Genomic DNA, 14649 nt, shown 5'->3' with positions numbered 1-14649 from the left:
TGTGTTCTTCTATGTTCTCTGGAAAAGCAATGATCTTGTAGCTTTCACAACAGCTAAAGAACATTCAGTTTTACACCACAACGGGCTTCTAAAATAAATATACATTATTTACAGATTTTCTCAAGATATACAGATTATCAAATATATAGTTTATCAAATCGAGATACTTTTGGATTTTGAGTATAACCCCTTAATGTAACATTCAATGACATTTGATATTATGGCTACATCCCAGTTTAAAGTTGAAAACGGACCTTAGTTATATAAAGCCTTTTTTTTTTCCGGCCTTTTTTAAAAAAAAGACTTAATTGTAATTAAGGTGTGTGCTGTGTCACAATGACACGTAGTTCATTTTCCTTAAAAGAAAGGGGTCTTATCTGTACACCTCGTGTGGTTTGACAGGAATCATTAGCAAAAGTAATTGTTGTCAAACAAACAAAAAATGAAAAGTTTGTCTTGTTTCTGGTGCTGTGGGATGACAGTAGTTGGGTCTGTGTTTGGCCCTGGCAGCTCTCCCTCCATCTTTCTCTGTCTCTCCTACTTGTTCCCAGTTCTGGTATTCAGCTGATGAACTAGAGAAAAGACCCTTTCTTTCTCTGATGAACAAAACTGACAATGCTGCTGTTTTGACACCTCATTTCTACAACTTATCTGTGCATGTACTCAATTTGTTTGTTTTCTTCACCAGTAGACTGAACAGATGCTAGCAGGGAAATATAAGCTAGCTCTGTGTGTGTGTGTGTGCATGTCTGTGTGTGTTCAAAGAGAGAGAGAGAGAAAGGTGATGTAGTTTAGAAATAAATAGAGGGAGAGGCTGGACTGTGAGCTAAGTATTTCATGTGTGATCAGTTACTTCTGAGCACTTAAGCTGCTCAGCATCAATAGAGACTGAAAGTGATAGGAAAAGGAGAAGAGCTGTTGCTTGTTAACAATATTGGAAGCCAGGTGTGACGCTAAACTTTGTTGCTGAAGGAGAATGTTTCGATGAGGAGCAGGGAGGACACTGAGCATCTGTGACAGACCTGACACAGAGGGAGTTGACTGTTGCCATGGGGGGCTCCTATAGTCACAACAGGAACGGCTCCATCAAAAGGTCTCCTCGGAAAAAAGGCAGCATGTAAGATAATATTTCTCATTGTTGGTGCTTTTATCATGGACTACAATAAGAGAGAGATCATGGCAGAGACTCTAATGTGGCTGAGAAGGTACTTTTGATCAGTTTTTAAACTCAAGATCATGTTGTTTTGTGTTTATGAACTTTCTGTACCCAGTGGGAGGAGTGACGGATTATGGGGAATTAAGGGATAAGGACTAGCATGTGTTGTAGAACACAATTAATAGCACTAATACCATCAGCACTGAGGTTACCAAGTAGAAAATCACGTAAGCCCCAAACACCTTGTGTTGTCTGTGGGTTGCCAGGTTTTATACTCATAAATGACTTTACCGGTGTCTAACTCCATAAGTCAATCAAGCTAAATAAACAAAAGGAATATCAGTGACGCGTTAGTTGTCTTAGAACAAGAGTTATATGTTGATGTGAACCGGTTTGTAGCCATGTCACCAAATTAAAGCATAATTAAAGTACCATGACACAAGAAACACTTTTTTTTTCAATATGCCAATGGTTTGGTTGTGTTATGTCCAGCCTAGATACTCCTTGGTCCCTAGGTAACTTGAGTATTTGTTGTGTAATTTAGCGGCTGAGCTAATACAATAAAAGCTAACACAATCTTCATGACTTGATCATGTCATGCTCCTGGAGTGGAGGAAAGGCATTGATCATGCATCTGTGACCCTACTTGTAAAGTGGTATTTTAATCATTCAAGCTGCCGTTCTTACTTTGTTTAGCAAATATATGGTGCTTTTTTTCATGACACAACGTAGGAAAAATAGAAATTCTGCATTTGGTTGAAGAACAAGACATGCTTGCTTCTCTCTGAAGCTCAGCACAGATCAGCACATTTGCATTAGTCAGGTCTGTCAGAGCTCAGTTAGATTATATGATTGGTTAGTGAGTCAAATGTTTTGGAGATAGAAGGGAGAATCCTGCTCTTTCGTGTTATTAAAGAGTCTCACAAAGTGCAAACACACTGTAGTCTTCTGCATACATCTGTGTTTGTGTAAGAGCAGATGGGGGGTTGGGCTCAGCCCTGTGGGAAAACTGGAAAGCCAGCTAGTGTCGTGGGATCCCAGCTTGTGATGTTAGATCTAATTTTACTTGACTTAATCTCTCCTCTCGGGGTCAGGGAGATCACTGGATCTACTGTTCCTCCTTAATATTTATACCTCATTCACTTGACTTGCATTTGGAGGTCATCAGCTGTTGTGAATGTGGATGTCTGCTGATAGACAAAAAGAACACATTTTATAAATGTTCATTGTAGCAACATTGCCTTTCTATGACAAAATGTTGTCAGTTAGAAAGACCACTTTAAAAAAGTACATTTTAAGCCAATATGGCAATAATTATTATTGTATTTCAAACTAAGATCAGAGGTAGAAATGTCAATGTCTTTCTGCCATTGTTGGACTATAACTGAAGAATGAGCTGTTTTGAATGGAAACTCAATCTTTTGTCAGTGAATATAACAGACAAAGAAAATGAATAGAGACATCATAAAGTAGAACATTTGGTAGGTGTGTCTTCTCTCTACTTTGTATGTGTGCGCGTGTGTCTTTGTCTGTGATACACTTCGTATGAACTTTTTGTCTGGGGTGAACACAGTGGTACACATCCCTGTGTACAATACTACTCTGCTCTCCTCCTCCTATCTTTCTCTTCTCTTACTATTTATTTATTTCTGTTGCGCTATTGTTAGTTTAGTTTACCTGGATAACTCTGGGTTATTTTTACATTTAACTATAGTGTAAACCAGGGGTGCCCACACTTTTTTTCGGCTTGGGAGCTACTTTTCAAATGACTGGGGTAAAGTGATCTACCTACATTTAAAAACTATAAATATATATATTTACTACTTTGATTAAATGGCTGTAGTTGTATGGCACAATACCGTCTGACTCAATACCTCTATGGTCCTTACTTGAGACCTAGTGATTAGCATCTTAAAATAGAATTAAATCCATCATTTTTATTTAGTTCTTGTTTCTGTAAATGTAAGTGCTCAGGATCCTTTGAGATCTACTGGTAGATCCTGATCTACCTTTTAGGCACACCTGGTATAAACTATATTATAAAGTATGATTTAATTTCCTTGCCATTTAAGTGCATCAGCTTCAATCTTATGGATAATATATTTCCATATATCACATTCTAACAATGTGTGCAGTTAATGATTAATTTTAAACAATTATTAATACTGAAGTGCTACAGCTTTAATTTGAAAAACTGTTGTGGTATACCTTATTTCCTTCTTTCTGTTTGTTTCTACCTTTTTTGTTCTACATTTGCGTCTGAGAACTGATTCTCAAAAATGTACCTGGTAAAATAAAGGGTTATTAGATAATTATTTTGACATTTGTAGTAGAATACTATAGTGAACACTAGATGGAGCTGTTGTGTAGGAAATCGTCACAGCTACGTATTATCTTTTAATTATCAGATTAATTTCACTCTGGGATGTTTTACTTTAAAGCCTGCATGATATATGATTAAATATATGTCTGAAATACACATATTTTATTCAAAGCAGTCATGGATTCCAGTTTGGCTTGATACATCTGTGCTAAAATCTGCACCACAACTATATCTATATATCTATATATCTATATATATATCTATATCTATATATCTATATATGTATATATATATATATATATATATATATATATAATATAATTATTTACGAGACAGCTCAGTTTTAAAGCTCTCGTTAGGACAGACATGGTCAGATATAGCAACATTTTAATCTGTTGAATGAAGACATGTCACTGAACACTGTGTGAGGTTTGTTTGTATAAAAGCTTGATCAGAGCTGTAATCCCAGTGACTGTGAAGTCTGATTACTGATGGCCATTGTTATGTTCAGTCTGGCTTCTCCTATTGATGTTTCCAGAAAAGTGTTTGATGCTAAGATTTTAACATACATTTATAATTGTATCTGTCTTTCTGTTTTCATAATGACAAGGCCATTATGAAAGTATTTAATAAAGTTCTCTACACATTGAAGACATTGTAAATGGAAAGAACCCACATTTCTCTTTTTCTTTTTTTTGTCATACTGTACCTACAGTCCCTGTTTGGAAACAAACAACAAATCATTACTAACTCAAATTACATTGAGACCAAGTTTCCCCACTCACAGTGGGCTGCCCTGTCACATCAGGAGTTTCAGAGTAAATATTTACCTTCATTTCTTCACTTCCTATGTCGACACAAATACCTGGTATTCTGTGGGCCTTGCTCTTTTTATGTCTTAAAACATGAAGCCTCACCTCTTGTCTCTCCATGTCTTTCTTCACAATCAACAAACACTCCAGCTGATCGTCCACCCAGACACAGGGCAGAGAGGGGAGGAGCAGAGAGAGGAGTGACTACTGATGCTCCTAGTCTGCACTGTATGTGTGAGTCAGTGCTATGGAGAGCAGAGCAGCCAGAGACACAGAAACGGCCACAAGGGCATGACACACGTTTCACTCCCACGAGCATTTGCAGGCCAGAAGAGCAGCATGGGAAGGCTGAAAAGCTGAGCAGGAAGTAACACAGGCAGAAAGAAGACAGATCAAAAGCCTATTCTTTGTAGACAGCATTTCTTCTTGGTGCTGTCGTAAATGGACCGAGGCCCTGACTAAACATTTTATTTGAACGCTACTTAATAAACCAATAGCAGAGTTGTTTAAGATCGGCTTCTGGCTCTGGGGTGACGTGCGGCAGTGATGTCTTGGTTGTCTCCAGTCCAGTGGGCCAAATGGACGTGGATAACAGTGACTGGAAGTCCAGGAGAGGAAGGGAAGAATGATGGGGAGGACAAGTAAGAGCTCCAGGACATTTCTGACAACATATATCGGTGTGTGTGTACGAGACACAGAATGACCAAGTAGTTGGTTTGACTCCTGCAGTGTTTGTGTTATGACTGCAGAGTCATAATGACAGGTGGTGGATATAAACAGACACACAAACTGATGGATACACTGCTATAATCTCAGATTCTTTCCTTATGCAGTCCAGACCAGTTGCTGTTGTCCTTGGCTAAAAGATTTGTTGTCATTTTTTTATATGGCTGTCTTTAAGAGAGTGCAACTGAAAAAGAGTGGGTGATTCTGGCAGATAGGAAACAGTTGCTCAAAGTTTGGGGAAGGTGTGTGTGTGAGACAGGTAGGGATGGGTGTGGGTTGGGGTATGTATATGAGGATTCGATGGTGGTATGGATGTTTGTGTGAACTGGTATCACAGAGATGGAGTGTGGTTGGATTATTAGCGAGCTTTGTTCTTCCCTCTGCTGTCTTTCATTAGTGTGAGGAGGTTTTGATGTGCATTCAAGTGGCTTGAACTCTCTCTCTCTCTCTTTCTCTCTCTCTCTCTCTCTCTCATTCATTCATTTTTCTCCTTAATGAATTGCCACAGTTTAAAAATAAATTTAGCCCAAGTGTCTGGGCACCTGACAGAGAAGAGTACTGTGTGTGTGTGTGGGTGTGTGTGTAAGCCTTAGTGAATGTTGTGGTACACAGTGTGTCCTCACTGAGTGGTAGAGGATGCAGGTGGCCTTGTAGGCCTTCACTCCCCTTTCTTTGACTTCCTTTGAAATGGAAGAAAAAAAAATCTTTCTTTTCTTTTCTTTTTTTTTTTTTTTGCTTTGAACTTCCATCCATTATTTTTATGTGGCTCTAAGAAAGCACATTGTTTCTTCTTTGAAAGCCAGTCTTTATTAAAAAGGGTTTGACAAAAGAAGAGCTGTTTTCATCTCAGTTTCAGTTTAATACAGTGGGTTGATGAAAAGATTATTTGCCATTTTCTTCATAAAGACAGAAGACAAATGATCAGAACAAATTGTTTTGTTAATTGTCCATGTTTTCACAGTTCTGACTCAGAGAGGACCTTTGACACTCCAGAGACTCAGTCTCCAGCTGTTGTCAATTTATTGAACCAACAGGAAAACTCCAACCAAACAGGTGAGACCAGTCCCCTTGATCCTACATCCTGTACTGACCTGGAGCTCTCCACTGTGTCATACATGAACAGTGATATGACCCTTTTCACCTATAGAAAGCCTATAAGTCAATTCTTAAGAGTAAAATTAGATGATAATATTTCAGTGGGGCAGATGGTGGGATTGGAAGAACATTGCTGCATTGGTTATGTTAGCTAATGATGCATTATAAAAGTCTAACTTTTTCACTAATGGAGGAGACTTGCTATCATAATTCAACTGACCGTTCATTTGGCCAAAGCATATGCTGTAGTAGACAAACACAATACCTGACTGGGACTTGGGATCAGTGACCCTAAGCTCTGTAGACATAAATTATAGCAATAATTCATTCTAATTATAATTTATTCAAAAGGAACCTCTCACCTTGAACTGACCCCTGAGCTGATACACCAGGGCTGACATCACTGAACACTGCTCCTAATCCTTCAGACTCACCATAGGTTTTCTTTTGTAGAAATGCTATGTCGTCTTGAAAGAGGAACAACATAATCAGACAGAAATACACTGTACACTTTATAGCATTGGAAAAACAGCATTATTTAAGCACTTTGTTTTATATATTTTTTTCTATAATGCCTGGATTAGAGGCATGCTTTTGAAGTCACAATGTTACAATTGGCACATGTTACAATTGGCACATGTCACATTGTATTGTATAGAGTATTTTTTGAGGCACTGCTTAAAATGCAGGCCTCAAAGCTTGTAGGACACCTTGGGCTATGTTGAATTGAATGTAGCGTTACTTATTCATGGTGACAGTATAACTGATCCTCTAACAATGGGCCTATATGCTGTTCTTCCATGTGTTCTGCCTGTTAGGTGTCCATGTCTTTAACCCTCTTTTGTGTCTGTGTGCTTTCTTGCACACAGACACAGGACCACATGCTATTACATGTTATGGTAATACATATATAAACAGTAATGTTTATAGGTTTACATTTGCTCAGTTGAGTGTGTGTGAATTGGACCCCAGCATATGGGATGCAGTGCCACGTTATAACAGTGAGATTAATGTTTGACAGTGAATTGTGTGTTCAGACAGTAAGTCTCCATTTCATGCTAAAACAGTCACGTGGTGGGGTCAAAACGTGGGTTAGTTTCATAAATTAAAGATGAACTGTGGGTAAACTGATAGTGAGATCCTTTATAATTAGACTGAAACTGCTCAAAGGGAAACTACTGCCTGTTCATGGGAACAACCACATGCCAAAATCTAAGATAGACAGCAGAAGACAACAGCGTATCTTACTTTCATAACATCTTCTGTTCTTAGTGCTGCTGTGTTGTCTCACTCACTTCCCCTTCTGTCTCTTTTTCCTCTTTTTGATTGAGCTGTAGAGCAGTAATAAAGCCTGGTACCTGACAAACAATGTGAGAATCTCTCACCCATCTGCTAGAGCATATGTGTCAAACTCAAGGCCTGGGGGCCAAATGCGGCCCGCCCAGCCCTTTTGTGTGGCCCGCGGGAGCTTAAATAGTTAATTTAATAAAGTCCATGCAGCAGTTTCTTAACCTGAGAACTCTTTTAAAATCTATTTTGTTTGTGTCTGAATGATTAGACACAAACAATTATCTTTAAATAAAGATTATCTTTAAATAAAGTAAATGGATATGACAGGATTTTAGTTTGAATGAAGTAAATTAGTAAAAATTAAGCACATTTTTTTTCAATGTGTTCCAATAGACCTATGGACCGGTACTGGTCCGCTGATCAATACAGTCTTCCAGTTACAACTGGCCCTTCAAGTGGAACTGTATTGTTGCTGTGGCTCCCGGTGAAAATGAGTTTGACACCCCTGCGCTGAAGGCACGGTGACTTCATTCAATTTGGCACAGTCAAACAGAGAAATAAACAGTGAGAGTCGTTGGTTCTTTGTGTGTGTGTGTGTGTGTGTGTGTTTGTGTGTGTGTTTGTGTTTTCAGTAACATCCTGTTTCAGTAGCAGTGTGACTCAGTTGTTGCTGTGGTCATTGGTTAGCTGTTAGAAAGATGTGTGTCCACAGGATGTAAGGCAGTGTGAGGGGAAGTCGGCAGCTAATTTAAATATTCCTCCAGGAGCAGGAAAAGGCCAAGGCTCCCAGGTTTATTCTCTAAGTGAGCAAACATCAGTGGACCACTGCACTAATGTGTCATTTTCATTGTTTGAAGATGAAAACAGTTAGACAAATGTCACTCTTTTAAAATATGAGTTTAAAAAAAACTTTTTTTTTCTTAAAAAAAAAAGAAGAGAAAACCCAGCAAACAGCATGTGGTGAACATGAAGGAGTTTAAGTAGAGGAAGAGGCAGATGCTAAGCTTTGGAGTCAGTAGACAGATGTTTGACTTCAGGTGGCCAAAAATAGCAAATTTAAATACTAGAAATAATGAAAACAGAAGTCTACAACTGCAATTATTGTCATCTTGTTATAGTGTATATGACTTGCCTCTCCTGTCTTTAAAATCCCACCAAAACTTTATTATTATTATTATTATTATTATTTTAGGTAATGATGGAAAACTCAACATGAGAGACTACCTGTTTCTTAATTTGGCATCAGCTTTTATTGCACTTAAAACATGCACACTCACACAACTTGCAGCTTGACTTGCTGCTTCTGTAAAGTTTCTTCTTTTTTTTTTAACATACTCATTTTTTCCAGTTGTAAAACTTTGATAGTTTGACAAAAGACATAGTAAAAATCTGTTTGTTTTCAACACATGGTGGTGTTAGTTAAGGCAACAGAGTTCTGACAATAGGCAACACCGTGAGATCATGTGGTCTATCATACACCAGATTGTAAAAACAGCTTATCTTTTCAACTGTGGCCTCTGAGTCTGCTTTAGTATAAAGTAATAAAGTAATTGCCATTGAAAATGAACCATTAATTTAATCATATAAATACCACTAAGAAATTAGTTCCATTAGTAGAAATATACAGACCACAAAATTAAAAAATATATTTATAAAATAATATTATTATCATTAAATATATAAATATTTATAATATTGTGTATTCTTTGATAGCTGTCCACACTCCACCACAAGGCCTTAAAGATTTGTCTCTTTTTGATCCAGTGCTAAACCAAACTGTTTTTCTCTCCTTTTCCAGACTCCAGCCCTGACTCCAGTGTAGTCTCTAGTTGTGATATTTCTGGGGATTCTGATTTGCTCAACGGGACTACAAACCCCCAGCTGTCAAATGAGAAACTGACCCCAGAGACCGACGGCGGAATCATCACGTAAGTGACAAGTGAACAGAGAAATGTACACAAGATTCATCATATCTCAGTCAACCTTATGTCAGTTAATGGTTACTTTTACTGCACTTGAATGACTGTTTTGAGACATCGATTTCCCGGAAGGAGTAACATAACTTTTGTCAAACCACGCCCTCCTGTGGCTGTGAGTCTAATTGAGTTTTAGATGGCGCAATCTACATACAAAACAGGGTATTATGCGCTTAAAAAACCCCAAACAAACTTAGATGTACTACAGTGTGCACAGAAAGAGGAGTGAAGCTCCTTCAACAGAAAGATCCATGTGGTCAAAAATGTGAAAAAAAAAACCAAAAAAAAAAACCGCACTGTCAAACTCTCACTGACTGGTGACGTAAGGAGGTATTTCACCACATTCTTCAATGTGTAGGAACACAATCTGTCCTTATGTCAAAACTGTGTCCTTCCCTTCTGTTTTCTGAATATATATATATATATATATATATATATATATACTTTTAACCAGTGCCATCACTGATCAGATCCTACTGTTGCAATGGGCATCATTATGAATTAAATTGTCCCACACAATACAGGGCAGTGGTGTCTGGTTGTGAATCTTCCTTTTTCCTTTTCGTTTTGGCTCCCATCACTGTCTTTATGAAAACACCTCCAGAGAAAAGAAATGTCTCAATTTTCTCATTTTCTATCCACAGAAACTCCTGTAATGTCAATCAGAATGGGCTTAAACAAAACAAAGTAAGTGTCAGTAATTAGTCTGAATGCTTGTTTAGTTATTAGTTAGCACTATTGTTAGCATCACTGGTTAATGACTATTTTTGTTACAAATTAAGGATGATCAACCAGGCGGCCTTGCCACAGATGAGGAGAAACTGGCCAGCAATGCAGGTAGGACCAGCATAAAATACATTTATATATATATATATATATATGTATGTGTATATATGTATACATGTGTGTGTGTATGTATATATATATATCTACTGTGTTTTGCTAAACCACTCATTTTCTCCTGTGGACAGAAATGACCTTAGTTAGTTTAAACAATAGCCTTCAGCCAGCAGCAATCAATCAGTCCCTGACTGTGAGAAGGTCAACTGTGCTTCACTGTTCTGAACTAATCACATTATCCATTCGCCTTGAATAACATTAGTCTGATGTTACAGAAAGCACAAACTACTATGGCGTCAATCATTAGATTTGTACATTTTACAAATCAGGAAAACAAGCATTTTAAAAAAAAAATAGCATACAGATTATTTTTGACATGTGTGTTGTGTTGTTGCAGGCCCAGAATGTCATGTGATGTCTAAACCTGAGGAGTCAGACTGCTGCTCTGTGGTAACTATTTATAGCTATTTTCCACTTACCTTGTCTATTTTCTGCCAAACTAATGTTAACACTTAAAACATAACAAAAACACCATTGTTGTCCATTCATGTCCTAATATGCACCGTGTGCAAAACTAAAATACAACATGAACCTGTCATATGCTCATGTGTTTCCAAAACTGGCGGCAAGATGGAGTCAAGTTGCTTGTTTTACGTTAAACCGTGCTTTTATTGTCATTAAGGAAACCGTTGAATTGTAACATTGTCTTAATGACATCATCAGTGACACCTTCAGCTCCGACTTTTCAACATTTTTACTGTAAATTAGAAACGGTGTTAAACGAGTTGTGCAGCTGGTAAATACTGGAAATGGAGAGAAACACATTTAATATACACACGCACACTATGTCGGCTTTTATTTGCAAATAAAGTCAAATGAAAGTAGTTTTGATCATAAAATAGTGTATACAGTGTGTGTGTTTAAAGTAATGTGGCAGGACTCTGTTTATTTCTGTTACCAGTATTTTGACACGTGCAAAATGATCAACAAGGCTCAGGGATGTGAGACGCAGAAAACAGGAAGTCAGGTCCAGGTCTCCCTCTGCATCAGTGAAGCTGAGAAGCAGGTTCAGTCTCTCAAAGATGAGGTACACACTAATATTGCACACATCATCAGTTGGAGTGTGTGTTTGTGATGTCACATGTACGACCCTCCTTTCAGATTGTCACCAAAGAGTTGGAGGTCAGCAAGTGGAAGAATAAGTATGAGGAGTCTAGACAAGAAGTCAGTGAGATGAGGTGAGAAAATATGGCACCAGTAAGAGTCATGTGACATTAGTACACAGCTGAGGGAATAAAGGTACATGTTTACGATTTAACATTTTATGGTTGAATATTTTTCCAATCACCAACAACCTGTTTTTTATTAATGTCATTAAGTTTTATTCCAACACTTTCTCTTTGGTTTACAGAATGGTAGTTGCAGAATTTGAGAACGCAATGACTCAGATGATCGGTGAATACAATACACTCAAAGAAATCTTTTTTTTTTTTTTTGGTCTGTGGGACGAAAAAGAAACATTTCTTTTTCATGTATTATAGCATTTAAATGATTTCTTTTGGATCTTATCAGATATTGATCAGCAAAGACGTATGGATTCTCAGAAGGCTTTGCAAGCACTTAAGGAGGAGAAGGAAACTGCTCTGAAAGATCTGAACTCAGTGGAGTGTTCTCTGTCTGAGTTGTTCCAACGTTATGAGAGCATGAGGAGATCCATAGATGGTTTCTTGAAAGTGAGGCATTGTAGGGCAGAAAAGCAAATACAGCATCCCTTGAATACAGCAGGATTCACCAGGAATCTTTGTGTCCTTCCTCAGAATGAAGCGCTTTTAAAGAAGTGTGCTGAGGACTGTGTGGCCTGGGTGAAAAAGGAGCAGGAGAGATACCACACTTTGAAACACTACGCTGAGGGGAAAATAGAAATGTATGGAAATATATTCAAATCAATCAATTTAAAGTTTTGTTTTTTTTATGAAACACGTGTTAATTTCTCAACATCCATCAGGGCCAATAAGGAGATCGCTCAGGTCCGTGCAAAGTTCTCTTCAGAGAAGATGGTGCTGACTACCAACCTGAGGCAGGAGCAGTTAAAGATCAATGTTCTGGAACAATCTATGCAGCAGAAGGTCAGAGAACTCATCTTAATTAATCTGCTGCTTTTATAGCACAGCATTTCTGAACAACCTAGCTTTGTTTTGGTAGGCTGACATCACGTTGTCTCCACACAGAAACAACACCTGTACATTTGTTGAGATTTGTGACTTCATGCTTCTGCCTTTATATGATGTACAGTAATTTATTTATTTTTTAAATATGACTTTTATTGTTGTTACAGAATAAAGTTGTGGAGGAGCTGACAAACATCTGTAATGAGCTCATCGCCAAGTTGGAAAACTCGTAGACTGTGCGTACAAACGACTGCAGTCACTTTGTGTATACTTTGATTGAACTACGTGAGACTAGACTAAACTGTAAATGTTGTAAATGTTGCACATTGCTGGTATTTGTAAATGTTCTCTCGTCACGTCATCGTTTGGTCATTGTTAGGTTTTCTGAATCTCTTGTGCTTCTGCTCACTATGCTGGCTAGCAACACTGCACTCATGACTGACCTTAAATTCCAAGCTGCTTAATGACTAAATTCCTCGCTAGTTCTCTTGCAGGATGACATCAGTCTTAATGCAGGCTGGGGTTAAGTCACTTTGTATTGATGTTTTGAGTGGCCTTTATGCCAGAATGTTTTTAATGTACAGTTTATTAAATGTATTTTTCTGTGATGTGGAGAAAAGATGTCATTATATGGAAGATGCTCAGGGCACTTTGTAGAAAAGACTGAAGCTGTGCTCACAGGCTAGAGCTCAACAAAGTTCTAGTTCATTTGAGTATGACCTCAAGCAGTTGAACAATTGTTTTGCCTCTTTTCGAGTTAATGTTGCATCTGTGACTCTTACACAATGTCCTCCACTAACTATCTGTATACTGTGTATATATATAAATAAATAAAGATGAATTTGTTACATTGTAGGTTGTGGAACATTATTGTTGTCTTAAAAACATGTCAGTATGTAAGGCTTAAGACTTATCATGGGTTGGGTCAAATAATATTTTCTGAAGGCTTTCTGAAACGTCTGATTTCACAACACAGGGCCCATGTTCTAGGTGGGTGTGTTAAACATGTTCCAGGGATGTAAAAGAAGTTTCTCTTTCATAAAGTGGGGTCAGTTTGTCTTCACTCTGACCCCATGAGGGCGCTCAAGTCTAGTGTTTTATCTTGTTTTAACCCTTCTGTTGTCCTCATATTCTGTATACACTCCCTGTCCTTTGGGTCAAAATGACCCGTCTTCACTAAACCCCCAATATAATCAGCTTAATTGAATTTTAAACACAAATTCCTATTTTGCTTGAAGAAACTTGTCATTCAGCACAAATTGTGTGAATACCTGAGTTTTCCCTCTTCACCTGGCAGAAAGACTGCATTTATTCAAGACACCACTCATTGCTATGACACTGTCAATTGTGTTATTGTTTACCGTGTAGGTAGAAAACAATATTTGCATAGTATTTCTATAGCTTGAGAAAGAATAGAAATGTGCAAAAAGAAGTTTGAATGCAGCCCTAATTAGGCATGCAGGTCAGTCACATCCATCCTTTTCCAGCTGTCCATATTTCCATATTTGCAAAAACCCCTCCAGGTTTGTCATCTCCAGGATTTTTTTTTCTATTGCTGGTGTGATGAACATGTAGATTGTTGAGACAATGTCATGGGCGTGAGAAACGGCATATCTTGTGGGTCCTGGGGTCATCCTCATTACATTTTGTTGTGCCACCCTGCCGTGTTTGTCATATGCTGCCAAGGACCATGTTATTTTGATGTTTTTTGAAAGGAAAGTCTCTCACACAGAGTCAGGGATTTCTTCTTCTTCTAAAGGTGATTTATTATGCTCTGGGTTGTATTTCTCCCCATCTTCTTCTGAAACAGGGAAGTCTTGGTGGACATCTGAAAAACTCAGCTCTAGAGCTCGGTCAACGTAATAACCTGCACTCATGGCTTCAGGACAGAGAGAATTCAGGGTACTGTCATCTGCAGCACCTTTATAGTATCTGGGAGTCCACACAGACAAAAGGGCAATATTGTTACATTTGGGTCAGATCGGCTCACAGGCAGTGCAGTCTGCGAGAAGACCACCTGTCTTGTCTGGTTTATGTCTGCTACTGATTGATCTAAGACAGAACTAAAACATTCTCACATTCTGTAGTGTGTCACTAACTGTGTGACTGTGATTTCAACTCAATTTGACTGTTGGGTCATTTTGACCCAAAGACAATATTTGTACCTTTTTTTTGTACAGCTTACATGGAAATATAAATAAAGGCGACAATTAACTTTTTTTAATGTTGGGGTCAATCTAGGAAACGTCATCAAATTTCAAGT

General features: G+C 38.0%; 1 protein-coding gene across 1 annotated transcript; it reads left to right on the top strand.

Moving 5' to 3' along the window:
• Positions 1 to 4475: 4475 nt before the first annotated feature.
• On the top strand, positions 4476 to 13218 carry LOC103398209 (transforming acidic coiled-coil-containing protein 1). Its single transcript, XM_008336741.3, has 13 exons — positions 4476 to 4932; positions 5979 to 6070; positions 9201 to 9330; positions 10023 to 10065; positions 10161 to 10215; positions 10616 to 10668; positions 11180 to 11305; positions 11380 to 11456; positions 11630 to 11673; positions 11791 to 11951; positions 12036 to 12142; positions 12224 to 12344; positions 12554 to 13218. Exons 1-13 carry the CDS (start codon positions 4838 to 4840, stop codon positions 12617 to 12619), a joined length of 1170 nt encoding a protein of 389 aa, XP_008334963.1. The 5' UTR covers positions 4476 to 4837; the 3' UTR covers positions 12620 to 13218.
• Positions 13219 to 14649: the final 1431 nt, after the last annotated feature.

The sequence above is a fragment of the Cynoglossus semilaevis genome, chromosome Z (genome assembly GCF_000523025.1).
Source record: "Cynoglossus semilaevis isolate Cse_v1.0 chromosome Z, Cse_v1.0, whole genome shotgun sequence".
Classification (NCBI taxonomy): domain Eukaryota; kingdom Metazoa; phylum Chordata; class Actinopteri; order Pleuronectiformes; family Cynoglossidae; genus Cynoglossus; species Cynoglossus semilaevis.
The sequence above is the reverse complement of the archived record's forward strand: the minus strand, read 5'-3'. Positions and strand labels throughout refer to the sequence as shown.

What these genes read in the sequence shown, in the direction of transcription:
- LOC103398209 (XM_008336741.3), top strand. Translation starts at nt 4,838, where the DNA reads ATGTCTTGGTTGTCTCCAGTCCAGTGGGCCAAATGGACGTGGATAACA. An exon ending in AAGAATGATGGGGAGGACAA is followed by an intron (nt 4,933 to 5,978) that starts GTAAGAGCTCCA and finishes ATGTTTTCACAG; the next exon opens with TTCTGACTCAGAGAGGACCT. An exon ending in CGCAATGACTCAGATGATCG is followed by an intron (nt 11,674 to 11,790) that starts GTGAATACAATA and finishes GGATCTTATCAG; the next exon opens with ATATTGATCAGCAAAGACGT.